Source organism: Pseudophryne corroboree, chromosome 2 (assembly GCF_028390025.1).
Source record: "Pseudophryne corroboree isolate aPseCor3 chromosome 2, aPseCor3.hap2, whole genome shotgun sequence".
NCBI lineage: Eukaryota > Metazoa > Chordata > Amphibia > Anura > Myobatrachidae > Pseudophryne > Pseudophryne corroboree.
In genome coordinates, this window is record NC_086445.1 from 971,675,881 (window position 1) to 971,702,285 (window position 26,405).

General features: G+C 41.2%; 1 protein-coding gene across 5 annotated transcripts in view; it reads left to right on the forward strand.

Annotated features, from left to right (window-relative positions):
- The window catches only part of NCAM2 (neural cell adhesion molecule 2), a 483,276-nt gene that overhangs the window by 293,100 nt on the left and 163,771 nt on the right, over window positions 1–26,405 (forward strand). For all 5 annotated transcript variants that reach the window (XM_063956367.1, XM_063956366.1, XM_063956368.1 and 2 more), the window contains 2 exons: window positions 4,737–4,833; window positions 6,088–6,261. In XM_063956367.1, the coding sequence (XP_063812437.1) occupies window positions 4,737–4,833; window positions 6,088–6,261 (271 nt within the window). The remainder of the gene's footprint in view (window positions 1–4,736; window positions 4,834–6,087; window positions 6,262–26,405) is intronic.

The window sequence follows — 26,405 nt, forward strand, 5'->3', positions numbered from 1 at the left end:
ATCTACTGTAAAATTTTAGTTTTGATAGTTTCAGGACGTTTTATAACAGTTAAATGGGAATACTCTAACAATCAACACATAGCTATGAATTTTAACATTTCCAATGCCATTACCTAATTTGAAGTCCTTTACACCATGCCTTTAATCCAGATCCTTCAACAATGTGATGGGAACAAACATTTGTCAAGGTATTTGTAATAACGTTTTTTTTTTATAATTTTTTCATTAAAAGATACAAGTTGATTTACCACTATGTTCATTTTTTTAATCAAAGTTTTGTTCTTAAGAAGAATTATGGTGCAGGTACAAGAACTCTTGAACATTAAATATATTTTTAATAGAACAAAAACATCACTGAATATGTATGTTTCCCTCTAAGTAACTTGATTGATTTGTGTAGTCAGCTATTTGCAGCAGAACAAGGAATTAATATTTTGCAACTGTATTTAACATTTATTCATCACCATTTTATCCCAAACCATTTCCTTCCAAGATGTGTGTGTGTGTGTGTGTGTGTGTGTGTGTACGTACGTACGTACGTACGTACGTGTGTATGTGTGTATACAGTTGGAGCCTCCGTTATCTTGGATGGCTGAGGCGTTAGTCATGATTGGGCATATGCAGCATGCCTGGGCGCAAGGAGGCGCGCCTAGTCATAGGGAGGCGTGCATAGTCGTAGGGAGGCGCACAGAGCGTTTTGCGTTACCTTTAAGTGTAATACCTGTGATCATCCACCAGATGTCGCTTTTTAAAATCACCATTGCGCATGCAACATACAATACCGAAATGCATAGTAAGAACTACTTTACTGGTGCGTCTCATTACGCTACAATATGTACAGTATGTCATGCAGTATATTACAGTGTACAGATGTAAATACAGTAGTACAATATATTCCGTGAGGCGCTGGGTCATGAGCGGCAGCAATTTTGTCAACCCGCTCTCTGATTCAGTCTGGCCTGCTACTGTACTGTACAGTATGTGTACCGTACAGCGCTTGGAGCTCGCTTATCCCCATAGCCGCTGTGTATTTTAAATAGCGGACTCTGGCACTCCTGCAGCTGTGTCTTGCTTTATGTAAAACCTGTGTGCACACTTCTTTTGAATGTGAAGGTATATTACTATAGATAAAAAAAGTAAAGTGTCAGAAAAAAATAAACATGTATTCGCACTGTGGGAATCGAACCCGGGACTCAGCGTGGGAAGTGGCACACCTCACCCCTCGGACACGACGGCTCATGACAACTGCACAAGCTCATGTGTAAATGCACTGTAAGCAGTTATCCCTTCACCTTGGTTTTTGTGTAGGGGATTTGGACGCTCATATTGGACACTTCATCATACTGTTTCCTTATCGTTAATGGACTATAGTTTGTAACACGTTCTACAGTATATCATGATTTGTGCCTATATAAACTACAGTATTGCTTGTTGCGTATGAGTCTGTATATACTAACACGGCAAAGAACAAGTGTTTTAACACACTCATTTCCATCTCTATAAACTTTTTTTCTCTTTACTCTCTCCATTTGACCATTGGTCTGTGTGTACAGTATGCAGTACGTACATTCGTCACTGACCATTTGCAAGAGCTTGTAGATTAATCTGCCGCTATTCGATCTAAAGTACTTGATTAGTGGAGCATTAGCCACCCAGATGTGTATTGCATGCTGAGTCTGTAGTCGTGCCTCAATGTGCCTGTCCGTGATTACACTAAGTAACCTAAGCTATCGCCTTGGTGTGACTAAACCTCTGTTTAGGCGGAGAAACAGCCAAGATAATAGAGGCTCTATCTGTGTGTGTATATATATACATATATATATATGTGTCATAAAAATTAAGCACTCACCTAATATTAACACTTCAAACTGTAATTCATCTGAATTCTGGGAATGTTAGTTCCAAAATATTTTTGAAAGTCAGTGTAGGGACTGACCAAAAGGAAATGGTCGTGAAGGGGCTGGTGTTAATATTAGGTGAGTGCTGAATTTGTATGATTTGTTTTATTTAAATGGTGTGGTCACAAATACCACTGGCACCACAGAGTACTGTGGTTCTAGCCTATTGTGTTATTTTGCAATTACCTAAAATAACAACTTGAGGGATCTCAAATCTTAAGTGCATTTCTTAGCTTGTGTGTTTCCTTTAATTTAAATTCCTTTTCAGAATGTCTTTAATTGGAAAAACAATTGTGCTAAATGTGTAACCCACCAAATTAAAATTCAGGAGTAGTGCTACAGATTTTATTGGATTTTCTGTCAGATATTTATGCTCAGACAATTGATTTGAACAAAACATTCCAGATTCTGCATTTTTTTTAAATGTACTTCATATTATCCTGGATTTGAGAAGACCCATAGAAGTGTTCTGTCCAATATCCCTGCTAAGCTGAGCAATCTCGAAAGGGAAGAGATAAATGCCCAAACTTGAAGGGACACCACTCTGAATGGCTGCACCTACAGTACAATATTTTCTCCAAGCAGATTATCTCTCAGTTGATGCTTTTTATATTTTGTAGAAATTTCCATTAGATATTTAAAACAAACTTTAAAAGCAATTTCAAAACTGTTAAACAGATGACAAAAGACATATTAAGACAAGGAAAACATGCTCTGCTACAGTTAGGCACTGTTCAGTTGGCAAGACTTTTTTTAAATATGCAAAAAGTATAGAACATACAGCAACATCCAGAAAGTCCATTGTATATTTTTTATTTGTACAGTAGTTCATATTAACTTGGAACTGAGAAGACCCATGGAAGTGCTTTGTCCAATTTACCTGCAATTAACAGTTTGGAAAGGGAAAATCTAAATGGTGAAAATGAAGAAGACACTGCCCTGAATGGATTTTTCCTAAAACTAAGATATTCATATCCATTAGTCTATGAGGAACAGTACCTCACTCCATATTTAACAAGATTTATAAGTTTATTGCTGAAAACTAAAGAGCTGTGTTACAAAGCCATTTGTCTGGTTATACCATCTTTTGTTGCACATTTGTGGATATTTTCTTAAGATCATGCATACAGTAGTGTAACAAGATGATGGCCAATGCAGTGGGAGCAGACGTTTGCACCTTGCACCGTGAAAAGTTGGACGTGCATGTGAAAAACTGGGCACTTTATGTTGAATGTGGGCAAGACACAATAATAGGACAAGTTCTGTGATCAAGAGAAAAAATTAATTTCATTTAAAAGTACAAGATATCACTACTCTCATGACTTATGTCATGCGGAATTAAGGATCCAATACAGTATTTCATGAAAATTAAAATATGTTGGTTGGGCCAAAATTAATAATAGGCAGGACTATGAGGTGATACTTTTAATTTTTAACGATTTTTTTTCCTATTGCAAGCCTGTAAACCACTGTACAAACTTTCAGCATGTACTAACATGAAAATTCTGAAAGGAAAATTATACCTAGAGTGATGCAAAAAAAAAAAGGAGCTTCTGGACAAATTAATTGCACTTTAGCTTCGGCAAACATTCACACTCCATCACATCTATGCTCAAACTATAGTAGTAAAATGAAGTCAATCTATGAACAAGTGTTGTGTTCTGGGCTACTTAGTCCTTGTGTCTGCTATTACTCATGGTTATAACTCTGCCTGACTCTTGATTTCACCTGTGGATTTTAACTTTTCCTCTGGAGTCTACTTCTGTCCTGTCTCTACCTTACTGTTGTTTTTGTTGCTGTTGTTTACCTCCACTTCACCCTGACCTTGCTTTTAAATATGTCCTCAATTTTGAATCTGCTGGACTGTTGTTATTCTTACCTTGACTTTGCCTTACTGTGCTCTGTACTTATAGTCTGTTTTATCCCTGTGGTTTTCTTAGTCTGGTACATTGAATCCTTTCTTGATAAACACGTCTGACTCAAGAATGCCATTAACTAGCTGAAGGGAAAGTGGTCTGATATAAGTGATGAGCACACTAGCCTGTTCACAGGTGTAATGCTCAGAGAGTGGGGTCAAAACTGAATCTATCAGTGTTGTGACAATGTGGATTTAAACATTACTCAGATTCTCCATTAATGCAATTGGTGAAACTTTATCATTTGATTAATAGAACGGAATATTCCAATAAACTTATATATAATCATACCTGTCAGTACATTATATTTTGACACATGGACAATACAAGATTTTAGAGTATATTTAATAACTTGGCTGATATATATATATATATGTATATATTTATATAGCTATATATATATGTATATATTTATTTATTTATTTATTTGTAGATAGATATATAGATCTATATGCTTTAAACATACAACACATTTAGTTGCACCAGTTATCTCTGTTCTGGACTTTATTTTTTATTTTTGTTTTTTTATAGGTGCAGGTTAAAGAATATTTGTATTATTTGACAATGTTTTTAATAGTTCTTGTGTTGCTTGGCATCTTGAAATGTTTGAGAATTTAGCATTCATTTTTAGAAAATAAATATCTTTTAAATGCTCTGGTTAGATTTACAGTGAATGAAATGTGTGACATGCTTTTTTAAAAAAAAAATAATGTTCTTGTTTTTAAATGATAGCCTTTATTAATGTTATTTTTAATAAGCTGAGCTGAAAAAATATAAATATCCATATAAAGAACAAAAAATGTTTCTAATTAGATTTATATTTTATAGTTTACCTGGTTATTTGTGTAGGTATAAATATACATATAATAATATATTTTAATATTTTAATATTATATTTAATGTGGACTTTTTTTTTATTAAGATAACGCCAATATCGGACAATGACTTTGGACGTTACAATTGCACAGCAATCAATTCAATAGGATCAAGAATTCAAGAATACATACTAACGTTGGCTGGTAGGTACATTGTGATTGTTTAAAAAGGTGTTTTAAAAAAAATGTATTAAAGATTTATCCATCCCAGATAACCAATTTAACATTGAGAACATTTGTATCTTATTTTAGCTCCAATATCTTTGTATCCAAAATTTGTGTTTTCATGATCTAGGATATTAAAGAGACAGTAACATTTGATACAGCTTGAATGCTGAGTGAAAAATGTATATCATTATTGTAAATTATTATTTTAGCCCTTCAATCCAGAAATGTGTTACAGTCAGTATTTGATACAATTGGATAGATGGGCAAATATTGCTCTTTATGAGTACTTACTAATAAGCCAACCTTATTAATGTTTATTTTATATATGAACATTTGTTCATAAAATGCATAATATAGAGAAACTTAGAAATCTTTCATTTATTTACATTGATCTCTGAATCTCTTACTAAAACTGACAAAAAGTATAGTATTTGCCTATAAAGTTACAGAGATGTACTTTTCAAGAAGATTATAAAAATTTGGTTGCTAAGTGGGGAAGAAATAATTTTTTAACAATGGACATGGGGACTAATTCAGACCTGATCACAACAGCAAAATTGTTCTCTAATGGGCAAAACCATGTGCAGTGCAGGTGGGGAAGATATAACATGTGCAGAGAGAGTTAGATTTGGGTGGGTTATATTGTTTCTGTGCAGGGTAAATACTGGCTGCTTTATTACGCTGCAATTTAGATTTCAGTTTGAACACACCCCACCCAAATCTCTGCAGTGCAGGTGGGGCAGATATAACATGGGCAGAGAGAGTTAGATTTGGGTGAGGTGCGTTCAAACTGAAATCTAAATTGCAGTGTTATAAAGCAGCCAGTATTTACCCTGCACAGAAACAATATAACCCACCCAAATCTAACTCTCTCTGCACATATTATATCTGCCCCACCTGCACTGCACATAGTTTTACCCATTAGAGAACACTTTTGCTGCTGCGATCAGGTCTGAATTAGGCCCTTGGTTATGTAGAGGGGAGGGCAGACCTTTTACTCCTGCCCAAGGTCTTAATTTTGCACTTTGAATTGTGCTGGGAAAACCATCTAGGAACTCTAGTGTAAAATCAAAGCTTTTTGCTCTTTGAATTCTTTGCGTTTATATTCTATATTTAAATATGCACATTTAACAATATTAATCTGTTTTACAGAATACTTGAAAACATCTCAATGAATACATATTTTTATTCATGTATTGTACTTGTATAATTAATTGTGTTGTCCCATAGATGTGCCATCAAGTCCACACGGTTTGCGAGTTATAGAACTGTCGCAAACATATGCCAAAGTATTTTTCAACAAACCAGACTCACATGGTGGGGTTCCCATTCACCATTATCAAATGGATTTCAAGGAAGTGTCTTCAGATACTTGGAAAGTTGTCCATTCACATGGTACTCAAAGTAAGTAAGAGTATTTTTAAAAGGTATTTAAGCACTTAATGAATAAAATAGGTAAACAGCTTTATTAGGCATGATTGTCATTTCCTATATTAATTTGTTTTGCTTTTATTTTACTTTTAAATCCCAATATTTTTCTAATGCACTCATTTGCCATTAATAATGTTCCTCCATTCCCGTTCCATCTTCTCTATGTTTACTAACTCAATTCTATTTATAAAGTCAAGTTTTTTTTATTACCTATGACTTCTGTTTTTCTTTTTCTTAGTCAGGACCCATCTTCCTGATACAGTATCTCTTTCCTAAGTACCAAACAATCAGCTTCTGTCATTTTACAGAATGTGGTTGAAAAATTACAAAAGGTGATTGGTTGGTACTTTATCTCTCTCTGAAATTTGATACCTCTCTCCCTATATCTTTAACAATGTCTTCCATTGTCTTTTTCACTCAGCAATTAGAATCTGACCACAACCAATCCTTCTTCTCCATAATATTATTTCCATTGCTTGCATCCCTTTAATTTCTTTTTTACTCCCCTGTGCCCTTTGTCTTTCACCACTATGCTCCTCATACAGTAGGCCTATTAATTTGTATTTTAATGTGCTAAGGTGGTGTGACTTTAAAAAGTTTTTACATGTTACAAATACTTCCTCTTTGTGGTGGTAATAAAAATGGGTGAGCAAAATTTGTACAGACACAAAAGGCAAAGCAGTTGGTACTATTTCTACTTTATGGAACTATTTTAGTTTACCCATAAATCCAGCTGGGCAAATGCATTTGGTTAATTGTTTTAAGATGTAATAGTTGCAAATTATTATTTTTTTCTTACTAGACATTTTTATTTTAACACTGCAATTTAGATTTAAGTTGAGCTGTACTATGTGTTGGAGTTTGGTAACAGCTGCAGTGTTAGTTGAGGGACAGTAGGTGGCTTCTTAATTGATGATAGTGCACTCTATTGTAATCCTTTTGTAATCCTCCATGTTTTCTTCTGTTATGAAGTTTTACATTTAGTAGTCATAGTAATATTTACTAGAGATGAGCGCCTGAAATTTTTCGGGTTTTGGGTTTTGGTTTTGGGTTCGGTTCCGCGGCCGTGTTTTGGGTTCGAACGCGTTTTGGCAAAACCTCACCGAATTTTTTTTGTCGGATTCGGGTGTGTTTTGGATTCGGGTGTTTTTTTCCAAAAACACTAAAAAACAGCTTAAATCATAGAATTTGGGGGTCATTTTGATCCCAAAGTATTATTAACCTCAAAAACCATAATTTACACTCATTTTCAGTCTATTCTGAATACCTCACACCTCACAATATTATTTTTAGTCCTAAAATTTGCACCGAGGTCGCTGTGTGAGTAAGATAAGCGACCCTAGTGGCCGACACAAACACCGGGCCCATCTAGGAGTGGCACTGCAGTGTCACGCAGGATGTCCCTTCCAAAAAACCCTCCCCAAACAGCACATGACGCAAAGAAAAAAAGAGGCGCAATGAGGTAGCTGTGTGAGTAAGATTAGCGACCCTAGTGGCCGACACAAACACCGGGCCCATCTAGGAGTGGCACTGCAGTGTCACGCAGGATGGCCCTTCCAAAAAACCCTCCCCAAACAGCACATGACGCAAAGAAAAAAAGAGGCGCAATGAGGTAGCTGTGTGAGTAAGATTAGCGACCCTAGTGGCCGACACAAACACCGGGCCCATCTAGGAGTGGCACTGCAGTGTCACGCAGGATGTCCCTTCCAAAAAACCCTCCCCAAACAGCACATGATGCAAAGAAAAAAAGAGGCGCAATGAGGTAGCTGTGTGAGTAAGATTAGCGACCCTAGTGGCCGACACAAACACCGGGCCCATCTAGGAGTAGCACTGCAGTGTCACGCAGGATGTTCCTTCCAAAAAACCCTCCCCAAACAGCACATGACGCAAAGAAAAAAAGAGGCGCAATGAGGTAGCTGACTGTGTGAGTAAGATTAGCGACCCTAGTGGCCGACACAAACACCGGGCCCATTTAGGAGTGGCACTGCAGTGTCACGCAGGATGTCCCTTCCAAAAAACCCTCCCCAATCAGCACATGATGCAAAGAAAAAGAAAAGAAAAAAGAGGTGCAAGATGGAATTGTCCTTGGGCCCTCCCACCCACCCTTATGTTGTATAAACAAAACAGGACATGCACACTTTAACCAACCCATCATTTCAGTGACAGGGTCTGCCACACGACTGTGACTGATATGACGGGTTGGTTTGGACCCCCCCCAAAAAAGAAGCAATTAATCTCTCCTTGCACAAACTGGCTCTACAGAGGCAAGATGTCCACCTCATCATCACCCTCCGATATATCACCGTGTACATCCCCCTCCTCACAGATTATCAATTCGTCCCCACTGGAATCCACCATCTCAGCTCCCTGTGTAGTTTGTGGAGGCAATTGCTGCTGGTCAATGTCTCCGCGGAGGAATTGATTATAATTCATTTTAATGAACATCATCTTCTCCACATTTTCTGGATGTAACCTCGTACGCCGATTGCTGACAAGGTGAGCGGCGGCACTAAACACTCTTTCGGAGTACACACTTGTGGGAGGGCAACTTAGGTAGAATAAAGCCAGTTTGTGCAAGGGCCTCCAAATTGCCTCTTTTTCCTGCCAGTATAAGTACGGACTGTGTGACGTGCCTACTTGGATGCGGTCACTCATATAATCCTCCACCATTCTATCAATGTTGAGAGAATCATATGCAGTGACAGTAGACGACATGTCCATAATCGTTGTCAGGTCCTTCAGTCCGGACCAGATGTCAGCATCAGCAGTCGCTCCAGACTGCCCTGCATCACCGCCAGCGGGTGGGCTCGGAATTCTGAGCCTTTTCCTCGCACCCCCAGTTGCGGGAGAATGTGAAGGAGGAGATGTTGACAGGTCGCGTTCCGCTTGACTTGACAATTTTGTCACCAGCAGGTCTTTCAACCCCAGCAGACTTGTGTCTGCCGGAAAGAGAGATCCAAGGTAGGCTTTAAATCTAGGATCGAGCACGGTGGCCAAAATGTAGTGCTCTGATTTCAACAGATTGACCACCCGTGAATCCTTGTTAAGCGAATTAAGGGCTCCATCCACAAGTCCCACATGCCTAGCGGAATCGCTCCGTGTTAGCTCCTCCTTCAATGTCTCCAGCTTCTTCTGCAAAAGCCTGATGAGGGGAATGACCTGACTCAGGCTGGCAGTGTCTGAACTGACTTCACGTGTGGCAAGTTCAAAGGGCATCAGAACCTTGCACAACGTTGAAATCATTCTCCACTGCGCCTGAGACAGGTGCATTCCACCTACTATATCGTGCTCAATTGTATAGGCTTGAATGGCCTTTTGCTGCTCCTCCAACCTCTGAAGCATATAGAGGGTTGAATTCCACCTCGTTACCACTTCTTGCTTCAGATGATGGCAGGGCAGGTTCAGTAGTTTTTGGTGGTGCTCCAGTCTTCTGTACGTGGTGCCTGTACGCCAAAAGTGTCCCGCAATTCTTCTGGCCACCGACAGCATCTCTTGCACGCCCCTGTCGTTTTTTAAAAAATTCTGCACCACCAAATTCAAGGTATGTGCAAAACATGGGACGTGCTGGAATTTGCCTATATTTAATGCACACACAATATTGCTGGCGTTGTCCGATGCCACAAATCCACAGGAGAGTCCAATTGGGGTAAGCCATTCCGCAATGATCTTCCTCAGTTGCCGTAAGAGGTTTTCAGCTGTGTGCGTATTCTGGAAAGCGGTGATACAAAGCGTAGCCTGCCTAGGAAAGAGTTGGCGTTTGCGAGATGCTGCTACTGGTGCCGCCGCTGCTGTTCTTGCGGCGGGAGTCCATACATCTACCCAGTGGGCTGTCACAGTCATATAGTCCTGACCCTGCCCTGCTCCACTTGTCCACATGTCCGTGGTTAAGTGGACATTGGGTACAACTGCATTTTTTAGGACACTGGTGAGTCTTTTTCTGACGTCCGTGTACATTCTAGGTATCGCCTGCCTAGAGAAGTGGAACCTAGATGGTATTTGGTAACGGGGGCACACTGCCTCAATAAATTGTCTAGTTCCCTGTGAACTAACGGCGGATACCGGACGCACGTCTAACACCAACATAGTTGTCAAGGCCTCAGTTATCCGCTTTGCAGCAGGATGACTGCTGTGATATTTCATCTTCCTCGCAAAGGACTGTTGAACAGTCAATTGCTTACTGGAAGTAGTACAAGTGGGCTTACGACTTCCCCTCTGGGATGACCATCGACTCCCAGCAGCAACAACAGCAGCGCCAGCAGCAGTAGGCGTTACACGCAAGGATGCATCGGAGGAATCCCAGGCAGGAGAGGAATCGTCAGAATTGCCAGTGACATGGCCTGCAGGACTATTGGCATTCCTGGGGAAGGAGGAAATTGACACTGAGGGAGTTGGTGGGGTGGTTTGCGTGAGCTTGGTTACAAGAGGAAGGGATTTACTGGTCAGTGGACTGCTTCCGCTGTCACCCAAAGTTTTTGAACTTGTCACTGACTTATTATGAATGCGCTGCAGGTGACGTATAAGGGAGGATGTTCCGAGGTGGTTAACGTCCTTACCCCTACTTATTACAGCTTGACAAAGGGAACACACGGCTTGACACCTGTTGTCCGCATTTCTGGTGAAATACCTCCACACCGAAGAGCTGATTTTTTTGGTATTTTCACCTGGCATGTCAACGGCCATATTCCTCCCACGGACAACAGGTGTCTCCCCGGGTGCCTGACTTAAACAAACCACCTCACCATCAGAATCCTCCTGGTCAATTTCCTCCCCAGCGCCAGCAACACCCATATCCTCCTCATCCTGGTGTACTTCAACACTGACATCTTCAATCTGACTATCAGGAACTGGACTGCGGGTGCTCCTTCCAGCACTTGCAGGGGGCGTGCAAATGGTGGAAGGCGCATGCTCTTCACGTCCAGTGTTGGGAAGGTCAGGCATCGCAACCGACACAATTGGACTCTCCTTGTGGATTTGGGATTTCGAAGAATGCACAGTTCTTTGCTGTGCTGCTTTTGCCAGCTTGAGTCTTTTCATTTTTCTAGCGAGAGGCTGAGTGCTTCCATCCTCATGTGAAGCTGAACCACTAGCCATGAACATAGGCCAGGGCCTCAGCCGTTCCTTGCCACTCCGTGTCGTAAATGGCATATTGGCAAGTTTACGCTTCTCCTCCGACAATTTTATTTTAGGTTTTGGAGTCCTTTTTTTTCTGATATTTGGTGTTTTGGATTTGACATTCTCTGTACTATGACATTGGGCATCGGCCTTGGCAGACGACGTTGCTGGCATTTCATCGTCTCGGCCATGACTAGTGGCAGCAGCTTCAGCACGAGGTGGAAGTGGATCTTGATCTTTCCCTAATTTTGGAACCTCAACATTTTTGTTCTCCATATTTTAATAGGCACAACTAAAAGGCACCTCAGGTAAACAATGGAGATGGATACTAGTATACAATTATGGACTGCCTGCCGAGTGCAGACACAGAGGTAGCCACAGCCGTGAACTACCGTACTGTACTGTGTCTGCTGCTAATATAGACTGGTTGATAAAGAGATGTCTATGTAACTATGTATGTATAAAGAAGAAAGAAAAAAAAAACACGGTTAGGTGGTATACAATTATGGACGGACTGCCTGCCGAGTGCAGACACAGAGGTAGCCACAGCCGTGAACTACCGTACTGTACTGTGTCTGCTGCTAATATAGACTGGTTGATAAAGAGATGTCTATGTAACTATGTATGTATAAAGAAGAAAGAAAAAAAAACCACGGTTAGGTGGTATACAATTATGGACGGACTGCCTGCCGAGTGCAGACACAGAGGTAGCCACAGCCGTGAACTACCGTACTGTACTGTGTCTGCTGCTAATATAGACTGGTTGATAAAGAGATGTCTATGTAACTATGTATGTATAAAGAAGAAAGAAAAAAAAACCACGGTTAGGTGGTATACAATTATGGACGGACTGCCTGCCGAGTGCAGACACAGAGGTAGCCACAGCCGTGAACTACCGTACAGTACTGTGTCTGCTGCTAATATAGACTGGTTGATAAAGAGATGTCTATGTAACTATGTATGTATAAAGAAGAAAGAAAAAAAAACCACGGTTAGGTGGTATACAATTATGGACAGACTGCCTGCCGAGTGCAGACACAGAGGTAGCCACAGCCGTGAACTACCGCACTGTACTGTGTCTGCTGCTAATATAGACTGGTTGATAAAGAGATAGTATACTCGTAACTAGTATGACTATAAAGAAAGAAAAAAAAACCACGGTTAGGTGGTATATACAATTATGGACGGGCTGCCGAGTGCCGACACAGAGGTAGCCACAGCCGTGAACTACCGCACTGTACTGTGTCTGCTGCTAATATATAGACTGGTTGATAAAGAGATAGTATACTCGTAACTAGTATGTATGTATAAAGAAAGAAAAAAAAAACCACGGTTAGGTGGTATATACAATTATGGACGGGCTGCCGAGTGCCGACACAGAGGTAGCCACAGCCGTGAACTACCGCACTGTACTGTGTCTGCTGCTAATATATAGACTGGTTGATAAAGAGATAGTATACTCGTAACTAGTATGTATGTATAAAGAAAGAAAAAAAAAACCACGGTTAGGTGGTATACACAATTATGGACGGGCTGCCGAGTGCCGACACAGAGGTAGCCACAGCCGTGAACTACCGCACTGTACTGTGTCTGCTGCTAATATATAGACTGGTTGATAAAGAGATAGTATACTCGTAACTAGTATGTATGTATAAAGAAAGAAAAAAAAACCACGGTTAGGTGGTATATACAATTATGGACGGGCTGCCGAGTGCCGACACAGAGGTAGCCACAGCCGTGAACTACCGCACTGTACTGTGTCTGCTGCTAATATATAGACTGGTTGATAAAGAGATAGTATACTCGTAACTAGTATGTATGTATAAAGAAAGAAAAAAAAAACCACGGTTAGGTGGTATACACAATTATGGACGGGCTGCCGAGTGCCGACACAGAGGTAGCCACAGCCGTGAACTACCGCACTGTACTGTGTCTGCTGCTAATATATAGACTGGTTGATAAAGAGATAGTATACTCGTAACTAGTATGTATGTATAAAGAAAGAAAAAAAAACCACGGTTAGGTGGTATATACAATTATGGACGGGCTGCCGAGTGCCGACACAGAGGTAGCCACAGCCGTGAACTACCGCACTGTACTGTGTCTGCTGCTAATATATAGACTGGTTGATAAAGAGATAGTATACTCGTAACTAGTATGTATGTATAAAGAAAGAAAAAAAAACCACGGTTAGGTGGTATATACAATTATGGACGGGCTGCCGAGTGCCGACACAGAGGTAGCCACAGCCGTGAACTACCGCACTGTACTGTGTCTGCTGCTAATATAGACTGGTTGATAAAGAGATAGTATACTCGTAACTAGTATGTATGTATAAAGAATGAAAAAAAAAACCACGGTTAGGTGGTATATACAATTATGGACGGGCTGCCGAGTGCCGACACAGAGGTAGCCACAGCCGTGAACTACCGCACTGTACTGTGTCTGCTGCTAATATAGACTGGTTGATAAAGAGATAGTATACTCGTAACTAGTATGACTATAAAGAAAGAAAAAAAAACCACGGTTAGGTGGTATATACAATTATGGACGGGCTGCCGAGTGCCGACACAGAGGTAGCCACAGCCGTGAACTACCGCACTGTACTGTGTCTGCTGCTAATATAGACTGGTTGATAAAGAGATAGTATACTACTAATATTATATATACTGGTGGTCAGGTCACTGGTCACTAGTCACACTGGCAGTGGCACTCCTGCAGCAAAAGTGTGCACTGTTTAATTTTAATATAATATTATGTACTCCTGGCTCCTGCTATAACCTATAACTGGCACTGCAGTGCTCCCCAGTCTCCCCCACAATTATAAGCTGTGTGAGCTGAGCACAGTCAGATATATATATACATTGATGCAGCACACTGGGCTGAGCAGTGCACACAGATATGGTATGTGACTGAGTCACTGTGTGTATCGTTTTTTTCAGGCAGAGAACGGATATATTAAATAAAACAAACAACTGCACTGTCTGGTGGTCACTGTGGTCGTCAGTCACTAAACTCTGCACTCTCTTCTACAGTATCACAGCCTCAGGTCAATCTCTCTCTCTCTCTCTCAACCCTAATCTAAATGGAGAGGACGCCAGCCACGTCCTCTCCCTATCAATCTCAATGCACGTGTGAAAATGGCGGCGACGCGCGGCTCCTTATATAGAATCCGAGTCTCGCGAGAATCCGACAGCGTCATGATGGCGTTCGGGCGCGCTCGGGTTAACCGAGCAAGGCGGGAGGATCCGAGTCTGCTCGGACCCGTGAAAAAAACATGAAGTTCGTGCGGGTTCGGATTCAGAGAAACCGAACCCGCTCATCTCTAATATTTACCCATCAATGTTCCCTGCATGTTGATTCTCAGAGTAGCTTGATCTAGAACAGATTATGTGGCCCAGATACACACCACCAACTGATGATATTGTCAAAGTATATAGGAGTAAATTGGCACTGTGCTTCAAAGAAATAACAGAATACTAAAAAAAAATAATTGGCATCAGCTCCAAGCTAAAACTAAAAATGACTAAACTGAATTATGCCAATAAGCAACTGTGGAAATGTAGCTGTGAGGTGCTGTTATCTATAAACAAGGCCAGATTAACAATGAGGTAAATACAGATGTATCCTCACGGCAGTCACATTAAACAGCCCTTTTAGTTGCATGACTCGTTAGCGCAAAGCGTCTTTATATGCAACATTTTACGTTTAAACGCATCTAAGTCACATTGCTATGCCAATAAGAGGCATAATTAGCTTATGCTGATTAAAATGATATGCAGCATGTCTATATTCTTTGTGCAACTGTGGCTGTATCTGCATACGACATGCTACATTACAGTGTTTTCCTGGAAATCAAGTTATGCAGGTTAATCGATATGATGTGATCAAACCACTTCACTAGATAGCACTGATTAATTTGCTATGCAACAATTGTACATTTGCGTGCAACTGAGTATTCATCTTATACGAAGCACAGCAGAACTTGGTGTGAAAAAACCCCATAGCACCTACATTGCATCACTTCATATACAGATTCAGACTCAGTCACACACCGATGATCATTTATCATACATCAAAATAATCTCTGTAGTCTAGTGAAGTGGTTTTGTTGCATCACCTTGATGAAGGTCAAGTTCTGTAAAGAAGTTTCTCTAACGTACTTGTGGATACAGGGAATTGAAGATTACCATGGGTATAGATCGGGTCCATTGGAGCCTGGCACTTTTAGAAATGAATAGTGTGTGTTGGCTCCTCCCCTCAATGCCCCTTCTGCAGACCTTGTTTAGAAAAATTTGCCCAAGGAGCGGGGTGCATTCTGTTGCTCTCCAGAGAGGTTTCTTCAGAAATGTATTTTAGTTTATTGTTTTCAGGCACACTGGTTAACAACCAGTTTGCCTGCATCGTGGGACTTAGGGAAGGGACCGAACCAACTTCCTCAGAGTTAATGGTTCATTTCCCACTGACAGGACACTGAGCTCGTAAGCTGCTGGTTCTCATACCCCTTGGGTGTGAGCCCACGTCGGCAGCATGCCGCCACCCCTAACAGATACCGAAGCAGACGTGGTGTGGTGAGTAATACGCCGGGGTCCCAGTTAGCAAATCCCCAGTGCAAATGGTGGCATGAAGAGACAGCGATCACCCAGCTACGGGCTGCAGTTCCCACTGTGTACCCACACTGGCATTATACGTTAAAAAGGGGGTTGCACACTCTCTTTTTACACAAAATGGAGAAGCCAGTGTAAATAAATGAGAGTGACCACATGCCATTATGGGGGCAGAGCTACCCGGAGAGCGGGACCAGAACCTCAAGGGCGCCATTTCCTACTGCTGTGTTCAGGCTCCATCCTCCTCCACAAGACCCATTGAATCACCAAAATTGTACTGGTACCAGGGGGTTATAGAGAGGGGGGAGCACATAGTCAGTGGCTATACCGTTTTGAGGTAAATTACACATAAGAGATACCCAGCGCCCCCGCTGCTCTGACTGCGGTATTGTGTGCTGTTCCCTTTCCTCTCTGTGTCACTCCATTCAGGGTTGTCTGGAATAAGTGTGCTGTCTCACTAATACTGACTGTGTTTCCTACTTAACTCTGTGTTTTCTGCTAAAGCATGTCTGCAAATAAGTCTGTGTGTGCTTCATGCAAGGTTAGGTTTACACCTTCCTCACATGGGTCTCTGCAGTGTACCCAATGCTCACTACCTTCACTGGGTGGTTATATGCAGGAACCTGAGTGGATAGAATCATTTAAAACTATGATTACTAACATAAATTCAGAGTTAGATATGGCAAAGCTTAAAAGGCAAACCCTGAAACAGACTATGGACACTTTCATGTTAGCTGCTGCCGACCACAGACAGGCTCCTCAGCCCCCCCTGTTGGTCTCTCATAAACACACTCTCCCACAGATATTGCAGTCTGACTCTGAATTACCAGAGTTAGATGAGGGAGATTTAGAGGTGGACGAGGATAATTCCCTGTCCCTGGGAGTGTAGGCCCTAATTTATGGTATTAGAGAGGTCCTCAATATTCCAGATAAGGAAGCGGCACCAGCAGATTAATTGTTTTTTAACGTGAAATCAAAGTCCTCTGCAACCTTCCCGGTTTCCAAGGAATTAGATTCCCTTGCAAAGGCGGCATGGCTATATCCTGACAAAAAATTTATTACTCCTAAATGGGTACTAAATTCATTTTCTTTCCCTACAGAGGATAGAAAAATCTGGAAAAATCCTCCAACAGTGGATACGTCTGTGTCCAGTCTGTCATATAAAATTGTACTATCTGTACCTTGTGCCATTTCTCTCAAAGGTCCAGCTGATCACAAAATTGACACCACTCTTAAATCATTCTATACTGCAGCGGGCGTAGCCCAACGCTTTACCATAGTATGCGGCTGGATTTCTTGAGCCATGGTAAAAAAGGGTCTGATGTTATTTTGAAAGGGTTGCTTACACTACCTCAGGATGAGATAGTTACATTACTACAATGTATCAAAGATGCTGCAAACTTCATGAGTGAGGCTGTTAAGGGAATTAGTATCATTAATGGTCGTACCATTGCGATCGCAGCATCGACTCGTAGAGACAATGATCAGCAGATGCTGATTCTAAGAAAGGGGTAGAGAACCTTCCATTTACAGATGATGCCTTGTTTGGGGAAGAACTGAACAAGGGGATATCTCAGGCGACTGCAGGTAAATCTATATATCTGTCGTCTGTTGCGCCAGCTGCTAGACGTCCATTTCCTGGACACTCTCTGCAGTCCTTTTGGGTAGCCAGATTCAGGAACTCGTGGTAAGTCCCATAAACCAGCAGCTGCTGGAACTTCGGACCAGACCTCAGGATCCTCTTCCATGAAGCCCTCAGCATGAGGGTTGGCCCCAGTAGCAAGGCAACTTTCAGGTAGGTGCTTGCCTTCAGCGAGTCCTGCCGGGATCCTTGGGTGAGGAACTCCCTTCTCTCAGATTCTTCAGGTCAGGCTTACCAGCTTCACCTATAGCAAGTGTTGCCTTGCAAGATGCAGTTCAATAACTGCTGTCAACAGGAGTTATTGTTCCAGTACCTCCTCTGCTCCACACAGAGGGGTTTTATTCAAGCCTTTTTGTAGTCCCAAAGCCAGATGGCTCTGTATGGCCAATCTTGAACCTCAGATCCCTTAACCCTTATCTTCAAATATTCAAATTCAAGATGGAATCACTAAGAGCGGTAATATCAAGTCTGGAGGAGGAGGAGTTTCTAGTATACCTGGATATCAAGGATGCATACCTGCATGTCTTAATATGGCCACCTCATCAAGTGTTCCTCCGGTTCACTGTACTGAACCAACATTTCCAGTTTCAGGGCTTACCATTTGGTCTCTCCACAGCCCCAAGGGTATTCATGAAAGTAACATAGTAACATAGTAACTAAGGTTGAAAAAAGACAATTTTCCATCAAGTTCAACCTATTTGTGGTCTCCTATGCAGTCATATTATAGGACTAGTTATTTTTATGTTAGGACTAGTTATATTAACTCTAATGCATGCCTACGCACCATAACCTGAATATTTTTATCCAATAGGAATTTTACCCATTCTTAAAGGTGTTGACCGAGTCCGCCATTACTACTCTCTCAGGCGGGGAATTCCAAACATGTATTGTCCTTACTGTGAAAAAACCTTTCACCTCAATGTGTGGAATCTCCTCTCCTCTAACCTAAGCGAGTGACCACGTGTCCTCTGTGCTGATCTTGTAGAAAACAGGTCCCTCCCAAGCTCTGTGTATTTACCCCTTATATATTTGTAGATGTTGATCATGTACCCTCTTAGTCTCCTCTTTTCCAATATAAACATGCCTTTCCTCATATTCCAACGTCTCCATGCCCTTGACTAGTTTGTTCGCCCGCCTCTGAACCTTTTCTAGCTCAAGGATATCATTTTTGTAATATGGTGCCCAAAATTGCACACAGTATTCTAGATGCAGCCTCACTAGTGATTTATATAATGGGAGTATAATACTCTCTTCTCTTGCATCAATTCCCCATTTTATGCATGCTAATGTCTTATTAGCCTTCTTTGCGGCACTCCTACTTTGGGTACTGCTGCTTAATTTGTTATCTATGTGAACCGCTAAGTCTTTTTCCAGTACAGAATCCCCTAATATTACCCCATTTAGTATGTAGGTGTTATTTTTGGTCTTGCCCCCACAGTGCATTACCTTACACTTGTCTGTGTTGAATCTCATTGTCCATTTTGCTGCCCATGCTTCCAGTTTAGTTAAGTTGTTCTGAAGAGACTCAGCATCCCCCTCCGTATTTATAACCTTACACAATTTGGTATCGTCTGTGAAAATTGACACCATGCTCTCTAGACCTACTGTTAGGTCATTGATGAAAATGTTGAACAAAAGTGGTCTGAGTACAGACCCTTGTGGCACACCACTTAGTACTTTAGTCCAATTTGAAAATGATCCATTGACCACAACGTGCTGCTCCCTATTATCTAACCAATTACTGACCCAAGTGCATATTGTGCTCCCTAGCTCTATTTCTTGTAGCTTATAGATAAGACGCATGTGTGGTACAGTGTCAAAAGCTTTGGCAAAGTCTAAAAAGATTACATCCACCTCCTTACCCTGATCAAGGTTCGCACTTACTGTTTCCTAAAAGCCAAGTAAGTTGGTCTGACATGATCTGTCCTTCACAAATCCATGTTGGCTCCTTTTAATGACCTTTTTTGCTTCAAGGAACTTTTGAATACTGTCCCTTAGAATACCTTCCAATACTTTTCCCACTATAGATGTAAGACTAACTGGTCTATAATTACCTGGTTCAGCTTTGCTCCCCTTTTTGAATATCGGCACTACCTACGCTATACGCCAGTCTTGGGGAACCATACCCGATTTAACCGAATCCATGAAGATCAAAAATAGAGGTTTTACTAGTTCAGCATGCAGCTCCATAAGAACCCTCGGGTGAATTCCATCGGGACCAGGTGACTTATTAATCTTTAACTTTTTTAATCGGTCACAGACTACCTCCTCACATAAATAAGCATTTAGCAATGGGACATTATCTTTGTTGAGATTTTGTGTTAGACCCAGCATTTGGTCCTCTCTGGTAAATACCATTGAAAAAAACTTGTTTTGTTTGTTTGCTATGTCATTATCATTTTTGATTAAGACTCCCCTCTTGTCCTTTAAAGGGCCTATACTCTCCTTCTTTAGTCTTTTGCTGTTAATGTACTTAAAAAAAAATTGGGATTCGCTTTGCTTTCCTTTGCTACTAGTTTTTCAGTTTCTACTTTAGCCGCTCTTATTCATTTTTTGCATATTTTGTTACAGTCCTTATAGTGCTGAAATGTCTCCGCATCCCCCTCGTCTTTTTTTGTCCAATAATTTCTTTATATTTTTGTTAAACCACATTGGTTTGGGATTTTTATTCCTTTTTTTGCTGCTGGTGGGAATTAATTTACGAGTATTATTAATTAGCAGTGATTTTAATACATCCCATTTCTCTGTAGTATTTTTTCCATGAAACAGAATTTCCCATTCAATGTCCCTTAACGCTTCCTTCATCCTGTCAAAGTTGGCTTTGCTAAAGTTTAGAGTCCTAGTTGAGCCAGTATAGGACTGCTTATGAAAACTGATATTGAATGTGACTATATTGTGGTCGCTGTTACCTATGGGCTCTCCTACTTCAATATTTGATACCAGTTCCCCATTGTTAGTTAATACCAGGTCTAAGATTGCATTGTACCTAGTTGGTTCCTCGATTAATTGAACTAAGCAATTATCATTTAGCGTGTTTAAAAACATATTGCCCTTAGCAGTATCACATGAATTGATTTTCCAGTTTATCTCGAGATAGATAAAGTCTCCCATCACTACTATGTCTCCTACTCCTGCTGCTCTTTCAATTTATTCAGTAACAATTTCTCGTCAGACACATTAATACCCGGCAGCCTTTAGCATAATCCCAATAATAATTTCTTTATTCCTTTACCCCCGCATGCAATTTCTACCCATAATGTCTCAATAGTATTTACAATCCCTTCTTGAATATCATCCCATATAACAGGTTTTAGAAATGGCTTTATGTAAAGACATACCCCTCCACCCCATTTATTTAGTCTGTCTCTCCGGTACAGCTTGTAACCCTCTAGATCACAGGTTCTCAAACTTGGTCCTCAGGACCCCTCACAGTGCATGTTTTGCAGGTCTACTCACAGAATCACAAGTTAAATAATTTGCTCCACCTGTGGACTTTTTAAAATGTGTCAGTGAATAATGAATACACTTGTGCACTTGCTGGGTTACCTGCAAAACATGCACTGTGTGGGGTCCTGAGGACCGAGTTTGAGAACCACTGCTCTAGATTGACTGTCCAATCATGAGATTCATCCCACCACGTTTCAGTAATTCCTATAATATCATATTCCTTGCTTGCTGCGATGATTTCTAGTTCCCCCTTTTTACCTGTAAGGCTTCTAGCATTTACATACATACAATTTAGATATGTATTTCCCCTTATGGTAGGGACATCATAATTCTTATGCAGCAAAGATGACCTGTAATCGTCATTGGTTACTGTTATTATAAAACCCTTTTTAGTTCCCATGTTACTACCCTGCCGTCTGCTCTATTCCTCCCCCCTACTCCTCCCCCGTTTTGTTCACTAACGCCACATCTGCTATTCTTACTGAATGACCCGTAATTTCTTGCTAAACCCTCCCCCCAGGCACCTAGTTTAAAATCTCCTCCAACCTTCTAACCATCCTTCCGCCCAGCACCGCTGCCCCCTCCTCATTCAGGTGCAATCCATCACGACAAAAAAGATGACGCCTGACTGAGAAGTCTGCCCAGTGTTCTAGGAACACAAACCCCTCTTTCCTGCACCAACCCCTAAGCCACACATTTACCTCCCTAATCTCCCTCTGTCTCCCTGGGCTAGCGCGTGGCACGGGTAATAATTCAGAGAATATTACCTTAGATGTCCTTGCCACAAGTTTCTTGCCTAATTCCCTATAGTCATGGCTAAAATGATGCTGCAATTACGCATGATGGGTATCAACATAATCCCGTACCAAGACGATCTCCTAATAAAGGTGGTATCCAAGGAACAGCTGCTACACAGCATCAACTTGACTACTCGCCTGCTTATGGCCCATGGATGGATTTTCAATTTCTGGAAATCTCACCTGGTACTTTTGCAGAGAATTCAGTTCTTGGGAATGATTCTGGATATGGTGTCTCAGAAGGTTTACCTTCCAATGGACAAGGACTTGACTATTCAGTCTATGGTCCTATTCGGTACTAAAACCATGCAGAATCTCAATCCACCTTTGCATTCGCTTGCTGGGCAAGATGGTGGCCTCCTACGAAGCAATACAGTATGGCAGTTTTCATGCATGACCAATTCAACTGGATCTGTTGGACAAATGGTCGGGATCTCACCTGAATATGCATCAGAATATAACCCTGTCGCTGAAAGCAAGGATTTCCCTCTTATGGTGGCTACAAGTCTCCCATCTTGTGGAGGGTCAGAGTTTCAATTCCCAGTCTTGGACTCGGATGTCAGCCTTCCGGGGTTGGGGGGCTATGACCCAAGGATCGCAGTTCCAGGACAGATGGTCGTGTCAGGAATCTGCACTTCCAATCAACATCCTGGAATTCAGAGAAATTTACATTGCTCTCCTACAAGCCTCATACCTCCTTCGGAATCAGGCCATCCAGGTGCGGTTGGAGAATGCCACGGCAGTGGCATACATAAACCTACAGGGAGGAACAAGAAGCAGGACCGCAATGCAAGAGATGTCAAGGATAATCCTCTGGGCAGAAGTTAATGCAAAGGCAATCTCAACCATTTACATTCCAGGAGTGGACAACTGGGAAGAGGACTTCCTAAACAGGCACGATCAACATCCAGGGGAATGGGGCCTTCAACCTCTGGTGTTTCAAAAACTGATTCACCAATGGGGCTGTCTGCAAATAGATCTGATGGCTTCTCGTCTCAACAAGAAGCTCCATCGTTACTGTTCCAGGGCGAGGGACCCGCACGCAATAGCAATAGCACGCAATGGCATCACAGTGGAATTACCAGTTTGTGTACCTGTTTCCTCCAATTCCTCTCATTCCAAGAATTCTAAATAGACTCAAAAAGGAAAGAGTTCAGGCAATTCTTATTGCCCCATATTGGCCTCGACAGGCTTGGTATGCAGACCTTCTGACCTTGTCTCTGGAGGAACCTTGGCCTTTGCCGCTACTCAAGGACTTTATTCAACAAGGACCGTTTGTATGTCCAGACTTCCAGTGGCTACGTTTGACTGCTTGGAAGTTGAGAGGGAGATTTTAACCAGAAAGGGTCTCCCATCTATGGTTATTTCAACTATGATCCAGGCCCGTAAGGTGGTTACATCCAAACATTACCACCATATTTGGAAGAAATATGTTTCTTGGTGCGAGGGTAGAAAATATTCCCCTGTGTAATTATGTCTGGGTCATTTTCTACTGTTCCTGCAAGCAGGCGTGGATAAGGGCCTACCTTTAGGTTCCATCAATGTTCAAATTTCGGCTCTTTATCTTCTTCCAGAAACAACTGTCAGTACGTCCTGAAGTATAAACCTTTCTAAAGGGGGTGATGCACATTCAACCACCCTTTGTTCCTCCCATGGCTCCGTGGAACCTCAATGTGGTCTTGACCTTTCTCCAGTCGAATTGGTTTGAATCCTTACATAGGGTAGACTTAAAATACCTAACGTGGAAGACTGTTATGTAACTGGCCTTGGCTTCTGCTCGATGTGTGTCAGAATAGGGGGCCTTGTCCTGTAAGAGCCCGTACTTGATATTTCATGAGGATAGGGCGGAGCTCAGAACTCGCTTACAGTTTTTGACGAAAGTAGTGTTGGCCTTTTACGTAAATCAACCAATTATGGTTCCAGTATTATCCGACACTTCCTTTGCTCCAAAGTCCCTGGATGTAGTGAGAGCTTTGAGGATTTACATCAAAAGGACTGTTCGCCACAGGAAGTCTGACATGCTTTTCGTCCTTTATGATGCTACAAAAATTGGTCGCACTGCCTCCAAGCAGTCCATTGCTCATTGGCTCAAATTGACTATTCAACAAGCCTATACTTCAGCAGCTCTGCTGCTGCCGAGTTCTATTCAGGACCACTCCACAAGGTCAGTGGGTTCTTTCTGGGTGGCTGCCCAGTGTGTCTCAGCCTTACAGTTGTTGCAGGCAAGCTACTTGGTGTGATTCGAACACGTTCGTTAAGTTCTACAGGTTCGACACCTTGGCCAAGGATGACCTTCAGTTTGGTCAGGCGGTTTTTCAGGGGTCTCAGCACTCTCCCACCCATTCTGGGAGCTTTGGGACATCCCCATGGTAATCTTCAATTCCCAGTATCCACTAGGACGTTAGAGAAAATAGGAATTTAATACCTACCGGTAATTCCGTTTCTCATAGTCCGTAGTGGATACTGGGTGCCCGCCTCAGTACTTTGTTTCCTGCTTACCTGGTTGTAAGTTTTCTTGGTTCGGTTTGCTGTTGCTTTCCCTGTTCCATGTTTGGTTAGCAATGCTATCCTTCTTCTAGATACCGTTGCTTTCCTCTGTTCTGGTTAGCACTGCTATCTTTGTTTTTGTTGTGTGTTGTTTCATTACCTCACCGCTGTTTTGTGTTATATATCCTTCTCTCTAAGTATGTCCATCTCCACGGGCACAGTTTTCCTAGACTGAGTCTGCAGGAGGGGCATAGAGGGGAGGAGGCAGCACACACTATTAATTTCTTAAAGTGCCAGGCGCCAAAGGATCCGATCTATACCAATGGTAATCTTCAATTCCCAGTATCCACTACAGACTACGAGAAATAGAATTACCGGTAGGTATTAAAATCCTATTTTCTATCACTTATCATGTAACTTGTTGCACCAAAACCCATGTGCTGTACCAGCAATAGGACAGATGACCTTCTGTAGCCATAAAGTTGCCACTCCATGGATTTTTGAATATATGAGTGAGTGTGGATTTAACTTTCTGCTTGCAACCATTTGGAAATCGTCTCTCTTGCTCTGCATTCCATACTGAACTATCTTTTTTCAAGTGTTATTTCTTGCATTTATAATGTGCTCTCATTTCATTCTTTTTTAACTGCGGCCTGTCGTGCTGAGAAGGGATATTTGGCTTGACTACAACTTTAGTGTATCTGGACCCATCTGTATTTTGCAACACCCCCACAGCTAACTCTGTAACTACTAGCACATTTTAAATCCCCCCCCTTTTTTTCACAAAAGCATAAAATGCTGTTGATAACGATAAAATGACTTTTAACTATTCCTCTGGAACACTTTTCCTCTATCTCCTTGATCTGCTAACTGTTGCCAAAGCATCTTATGCTGATACAGTAGGATGTGTATGGTGATTGAATGGAGATATGTGGGGATTACAACCCAAAATGTATTCTGTTTAATAGGTGTATAATGAGCGTATTGGTTATAGCAGGAAAACAAGTTACTGGATAGGAAGAGTTAAAAAAATGATAGTGTATAACAGTATATAAAAGACGTTGTGCCCTTAGCAAATGGATCTTCTCCATGCTTCTTAGCAGACCAATAGAGTAAAGCTATATTAAAAATGTATTTTACCACTTTTCCTGATTCTATGTGCATCACGCTTAAGAAATCGTACAAAATATGAATTCCAAATGCCGTAGCTAATTGTAAAATGAAATGAGAGCCTGGCGCTGAAATCACACTCTTGAATATGTTATATCAGTATGCTGAATTATGGTATTTGGAGTTGAATTTCAAATTTCACCCTGTAACTGTTTTACAGGTACAAAGAAGATCTCTATAGGCCTTCCAAAGCATATAATGTTCTCTCTCCTGTTTTCTACTTGTCATATTAATAATATCTATATTAATAGGCTATTATACTCAACAGAATTTCTATTTAAAGAATTCAGGCTTTTTTCAGTGCTTATGGATAGAAATAAAATAATTAGAAGAAACATATTTTGGGGTTTTGATGTAATGATATCTGAGTTGGCCAGAGGAGCGGGTTCCCGGCCGAGCTCTGACTTTTTTTCAAAGTGGCAATCATTTACAAGTCAAAATCATGTCTTGTAAATAATTGCCACTTTAAAAAGATGTCAGCCGGGAACCCGCATCTCCGGCCAACTAGGACGTCATTACTTCCGGCCCATGGTGACTGAAGAATCCTATAACAGGAGAGATGAGTGGATGAAGGTGTTACTGTATGTTACATTTAGAAGAAACTGATACATTTACAGTTAAAGATAATTAGGATTTAAGAAGTGGACATAGCACTTTTATCCACAAAATATATCAGTAAATAGAGTAATAACATTTAAAATATCACTATTACTATGATACCTAGGTCATAACACCTTCATCCATTTAAATAAAAATAAATAAAAAATAAATTGTTATATAACATCTTTACCCACTTGCCTCTTCAATTGTTTTAATGCTGTGAATATATAGGATAGCACATTTTACGTAATTTCT